The sequence below is a fragment of the Polypterus senegalus genome, chromosome 3 (assembly GCF_016835505.1).
Source record: "Polypterus senegalus isolate Bchr_013 chromosome 3, ASM1683550v1, whole genome shotgun sequence".
NCBI lineage: Eukaryota > Metazoa > Chordata > Cladistia > Polypteriformes > Polypteridae > Polypterus > Polypterus senegalus.
In genome coordinates, this window is record NC_053156.1 from 54641994 (window position 1) to 54648686 (window position 6693).

Here is a 6693-nt window from a genome sequence, read left to right on the forward strand (position 1 = left end):
AAAGAAAAGCAAACAATCAAAAATCAATACGTGTGCTTTTAAGTTTGCGGCATTTTTAGAGGAGCGTCCAGTATCTTCTAAAACAGCCCTCTGCTCACATCTTCTCCGTCAGGCAGCAGAACGCCGGAGAGAGAGCGAGATTAAAGCAACAATCAAAAATCAAAGCGTGTGCTTTTAAATATGCGAGCACCGCAATAAAGCGGCATTTTTTAGAGGAGCGTCAGTATCTTTTAAGCAAACAGCCCCTCCGTCCAGGCGAGAGAATGTCAAAGAGGGTGAGAGAGAGGCAGAGACGAGCAAACAATCAAGCTCTGCGAGGGATGCATATCTTATAGCATTGAGGAGTTTTAGTTAATATGTAATACATGATCTGATTGGGTAGCTTCTAAGCCATCCGCCAATAGCGTCCCTTGCATGAAATCAACAGGGCAAACAAACTGAGGAAGCGTGTAGCATAAATTAAAAGACCCACTGTCTGCAGAAATCCATGACCCAGCGAAAAATCTGTGATATATATTTAGATGTGCTTACATTTAAAATCAGCGATAGAGTGAAACCCGAAAGTCAAAGCGCGATATAGCGAGGATTACTGTATATATACAGTAAAATTATATATTGGTGTCGCGTTTTACTCAGTTGAAAAGAAAATAACCCCATAAATTAGGGATGCGATAATGAATTTTCACAGCCGATACGATAACCAACCGATAATTACATTTTAAAATACCTGAGTAAAATGTATAAGTACAAAGTAAGTATAGCTCTGATTTAACCTAATAAACCTATAGCACTATATTCATCTGAAAAGAAACTGAACACATTGTACAAAAAGTTATTTTATTAACTTTTTCAGCATAAATAACATGCTTTGATAATCTGTCAACAACGAAAGGCCTTTACAATTGACAGAACAAATAAGACTTGATCTTAAATAATGCAACAAGTGCATTTTCTCAATACAAAAATTATTAGCCTAAATAAAAGTGCAAAAAATGCTAGCTTACTCTTAAAATAAAATGCTTGTTTACTCTTCAAATAAAGTGAATTTTGCTTATTCTTGTAATTAAGTGCATTAATCTTCAACTTAAGTGCAAAATAAATGGCTGCTAGCTAAGTCTTATAAAGTTGTGCCTTAACAAACTGGACTTTTCACGAACATAACAACAACAGCATGACCTTACAAATCAGAATGCCAAAAGGCATAGAACAACAGCTATATTTCATTTATTTTTCTTTGTTAACTGGGGTCTGATCAGTGGGAGATTTTTCTTGACAAAAGCAGCATCTCTGCTTTGTCACAGCTTAGTCTGTTTCTTTTCTCATCCAGTACATTTGCAGCAGCAGAAAACAAACGCTCGCTATCAATGCTAGTGCAGGGGGCGGACAAGTATTTGCGTGCAAGCTGTGCCAGGTGTGGGAAACGGTACTTGTTGCTGTTCCAGCACTCAAGTGGTGTCATGGTCTTCTCGTGGTTTTCAGGTGGGTTCTCTGGGCTCATTGGAAGTGTAGACTCAGAGAGATATGTTTGCATCTAAAATACAAATATTTTTAAGTTCAGTCAGTCCATTTTTCAGTAAATTTTAATTAAAAAAAAGAAAGCAATGTACCTCCACAACAACAGTATTGCTCAGCCCTGCATATTGAGTGCCATCATCATTTTCTTTAAGGATTTCAGCATACATGTCAAGGAGAGAAGTTGAACTCTTCCCATCTGCTTTGGTGGTCTGTGCCTGTGGTTCATCTGGACTGTCTGCTGGGACACAAAAAACAAGGTTTATTATTTTAACTGCTCATGTCAATTTATAACACAACCTGCAATTGAGCGCTAGTCCTCTAAAAATGTTTAATACACACAAATTTATTTAAAAGTAATATATGGAAAAAAACTTACATAGTGAATCACTGGGGTCCAGGCTGGACTCCAACCGTTCCGGTAGCATTTCTCTCGCCTGTTGTTTGCTTGTAGTGAAGTACCGGTCCTTGTATCTGGGGTCCAAAATTGTTGCCAGTACATACAGTGGCTCCGCTTCAATGTGATCAAACCGTTTAACAGCCTCTAACAGCGTGCTCTTGGATGTTTTCACACCATGGTCTGTGGGAACATTCTTTGTTAAGAAGCGTTTCAAAGCTTGAACTGCAGGAATAACATCAGCAGCTGTAGCAGTGACTCTGCTTATGTCTCTCGTCCGCTGCTCACACGGATCTAGAATGGTAAGCATGTTCTCAATAAGGGTCCATTGCAATGGGCTCAGTGTTGCGGGTAATTTATTATCAACTCCATACGCTGCAAGCGCCTGCTTTTGCTGCAATAGGCTCCTGAGCATATAAAATGTGCTGTTCCATCGAGTGGGCACATCTTGTTGAAGACGGGCAGGTGTTATTCCAAGTCTCATGTTTAACTGAGCCAGAGTTGAAGTGGCTACTTGTGAGTGCTTGAAATGGCCAACAATTTTACGCCCTATAGCAATACAGTCAGATACAGTTCTTTGACTTAGGACAGCCGTTTACTGCGAGCTGTAAAGTATGGGCCATGCAGCCCAGGCTGGCAACCCCGCACAACTCCATTGCCTTGATCATGTTCCGTGCATTGTCCCGCAGCACAACATGCACAGTCTCCTTCCCTATATTCCAGTGCTGAAATATTTTTTCAAATGTGTTGTTGATCGCTTGGGCAGTGTGGGATCCAGGGAGTTCCTGTGCGTGGAGCGTGGCCCTGTGCATGTTGTATTCTTCATCAAGCCATTGAGCAGTCATGCTTAGCATGCTCACCTGACTAACATCAGAAGTCCATATGTCCGTGGTAAGACTGATGTGTTTCGCATTTTTGTCAAGCAAACTATGAATGTGTGTTGCAAGAACCTGGTACAGATCTGGTAGACAGGTGTCTAAAAAGTAGCGGCAGCTGGGTATTTCATAACGTGGCTCCAAATAGTGCATTAGCTGCTGAAAGCTTAGGTCCTCTATGAAAGAAAACGGCTGGTCAGCAAAGGCTATTATTTCCATGATTCTGTCGTTAATCCCTTAGCTCGTGGGTCATTCTTGTTGAACTTTTTAGTAAAGTTTTTACATTTATCAAATACCTCGTCAATAGTTACCAGTCCAGAGGCTTTTCGTTTGTTGTCGAGAAGAGCGCTAACCTTAGCACTGGTAGCAGCTTCATATTCCTTCCACACGTTGTCGCGGTGTCTGGTTTTTAAGTGACTTATAAGATTTGTTGTGTTGTAGCTTGTTCTTTTTTTACCCCCTCGTGGCACTTTTGCAGAACATGCGTTACAAACAGCGAGTGAATCATCTTTCTCTGACACGCTATAGAAAGCCCACGGAGGAATTCACCGCCATGTTTTCCAGTGTGTTGTCTTGCAGACAGATCTGTGACGTCACTTACATGCGACAGAAGCTTGCAGGATGGGTGGGGGTGAGGAGCCGAGAGCATAGTAGGGGGAGAAAACAGTCGGGCAAGTGTACTATTTGAGGGTTTTATTATCGGACCATTTTATCGGTGGATTTTTCATTATCGGAATTATCTGTATGATGTCATAATTGTCTTTTATCGGCCGATAATTATCTGTGGCCGATATTATCGTGCATCCCTACCATAAATGTATTACAGTTCCAAACGCATTGTATTCCAAATAAGATGATCAGTGAGCCCACATCAACCTTTCTCACAAACCTCACTCTTTCTCAGTTCTTTTCCAGAAGCTTTAATGTTGATATGTTTTCAAGTAAGGAGCAGTGCATAAATCTTTAATATTTTGGGGAGTAATCCCCTAACCAAAATTGAGATATGCAATAAAGATGTGCATTCATCATGAACATGTGTTTAAAGAATGAGTTTATCTGGGTTTCTATACAAATTGCATCTAAGGTGGAGTGTCACAGCCTCATACAAAATTAGAAAGTTCAGCAAGCAAAGTTTCTGTATCAGTTGTTTATAACAATTTTATACACTTCACTTCACCATCCTGTTTTTAGTATTATTAGAGCATGTTGTAACTGCTTTAGCAGGCATATAACTTTGATCTAGACACCTTTTCTCATTATTTAAACAAAAAAATATTTTTTATGGTTTTTAAACATCATGTCAGTGATTAACTGATAAACATATAATCACATATTGGCAACTCCAACTGTATGTGTCTATGAGTGCATGAGTTAATAAGTGAGTGTAGCGGTGCTAAGTGACCAGTTGGTAACATTTTCCTTGTTTAATTCATGCCTTGCACCCATTGCTGCTTGAATGGGTTTCACATTACAAGCAGATGAATGTAGTTTATCAAGTATTCATGATATGTTTTTGTGTAAAATAAAAGTGGTTAATATATACATTTTATATTTTAAGAAATTAAAATTGAATCTCACAATAAAATGACTGCCTAATCTAATGAAGGTAGCAGGATTGTTTGGTTAAATAAAAATCCAGTTGATCTTACTTTATTTAGGAAGATACTGTGGCCAATTTTTAATAATTTACATTATTTTCACATTAAATGTCACTGGTAAGTGGCATGTTTGAAAGATGTAAATTTTAGAATGATCATTTTTAATATTTTGTCTTTTCTTAGGTGTTTTTTGCATCAGTGCGTTCAGGTGGAAGTAGTCAAGTGTACTTTATGACTCTGAACAGGAACTGCATCATGAACTGGTAAACAGCAACTGTAATTGTAAATGAAAGAAAAGTTCAAACTTGAATACAACCTACAGCATGAAAATTCCACATCTGCTGGGAGAGTATAATTACGAAAGCTGCTTTAATTAAAGATTTTCTTGGTTTAGACCTTGATCTGTACTGTATATATTGATCCCACCATCTGTGTATGTGGTGGATCTGAAAGGGGTCTGTCTCTCTCTCTCTCTTTTTTTTTATATATATATATATATATATATATATATATATATATATATATATATATATATATATATATATATATATATATATATATATATATATATATATATATATATATAAAAGAGAGGGTGTTATGTTACTATTTTGAAGCTGAGAAATGTGTGCCAAAGCTTTTTCTTTCACCTGTGGTTCTTTGCTGGAATAATGTTTGGCATATCGGATGTTTTTTGTGATCATGTGACTGTTACCTATTATGCTTAATTTAGGTGGCGATTTCTTTACCTTTTAGTTTTAGGATTCTTTTTATAAATATAAATGGCTAGGATCATGGATTTTTTCCCTGTTTAGTCAATAGAAAATATAAATCAATTTTGTTTACTTTTAAGTTTTATTTCATCATGAGAGTCAATCTCAAGAGTGCCCTGTATATTTTAATTTCACAATTACTGTAAATTTCTCATGCAGCTTGCTTTTATTGTTACAGGTTCTGATACACATTAGTCAATTTTCACTGCTTTAATGCACTATGATGACTACAAAGTTGAGTTTTTCATTATTACAAATTAATATTTTTATCTCTTTTCTTAACCTGATGCAGTGGCGGCACATTACAAGATAAAAAGTATAGCTTGTAAAGAATGCAAAATGTTGTGGTCTCATGAGATTTTTCTGCTAGAGTTTCAACAAAGGAAGGTCTCATGTTAATAATTTAGAAACTTGATATAATTTCAAATTACAGATTTTTTAATATGTGTATCACTGTGGAATAAAAGCAAAACCTGTTTGCTAAGGCGTATGTAGATAGTGGTCTCTGAATTTGCTTTTTTATAATGAAACAGTGTCTGTTCACAGTAAAAGACAATCTAGAGCTTATTTTAAGACCCATCTACTATTATCATCATAAGCTAACAAGGAATCATTTATTGAAAAGAAAAAAATACATCTTACTGCCTTTAATATGGACTAGTTGCTGTTCAGATGCAATGTTTAAGTGTTTTGGGGGGAAAAAAAGTTCAGAATTGATATAAATTGTAAAATTATACATTTAATTTATATACTTTTATATGTGCTTGACAAAAGCCATACATTAAGAAAAAATAAAGGGATTAGAAAGCGTTACATATAACATCTAGAAAATAGTTAGTCTGGTTTGTCCAATTGAAATTATCTCCTTTTTAATTTGCGTCTATTCAATCAGAATTGTGGAGTGGTCCACAGAGCCAGAGCACAGTGAACATTGTATTAATTCCCTTCAGAAATCTAAACATATCTTAAATTAGAATAAGCCTTGTCGTGTCTTTCTTTCATGTGAAAGTTAGGCATTGTGGAAAGGTTTACATACTATTAATTGTCAGTTTGCACTTTATTTGAGGAAATAAAACTGTCTTAATTTAATTTTTGTAAGGTATCTGTATCTCATTTTGGGAAAGATAAAGTGGGTCAGTTGAGAATAAAAAAAAAAAAAAAAGATATTTTTATAGTACTATAAGAATGAATAGTTTTGGCAAGCTATAGAGATGTTTTCAGTAGCATTGGTTCACCAACTGAGCAAGGACTTGTAACTTGTAGGTATAGTTGTGAACACGGGCAGTCCACAAATTGTTTTTGCCCTACTTATTCAGATAGTCCCTAACCTTCAATATTTGAATTTTGTTATTAAAGTGCATTGATAAAGGGGAAACAATCAAGTGTCAATAAGAAATTATTGGTGGACAGGAATGCCTCAGTATTTAATTATTAATTAAATGTTAAACATGCATATGGTAACAACTTTGGCTTTACATTTTATTTTTTATGCTGTTGACAGAGCTACATTAATATTTCAATATAGACATGTGTTTTTT

The 6693-nt window shown here is 36.0% G+C and overlaps 1 protein-coding gene across 4 annotated transcripts in view; it reads left to right on the forward strand.

Moving 5' to 3' along the window:
* Positions 1-4867, forward strand: part of mink1 (misshapen-like kinase 1) — a 232261-nt gene extending 227394 nt beyond the window's left edge. For all 4 annotated transcript variants that reach the window (XM_039747227.1, XM_039747228.1, XM_039747229.1 and 1 more), the window contains one exon: positions 4566-4867. In XM_039747227.1, coding sequence (XP_039603161.1) covers positions 4566-4649 — 84 coding nt within the window. In that variant the 3' untranslated portion in view covers positions 4650-4867. The remainder of the gene's footprint in view (positions 1-4565) is intronic.
* The last annotated feature ends 1826 nt before the right edge of the window (positions 4868-6693 follow it).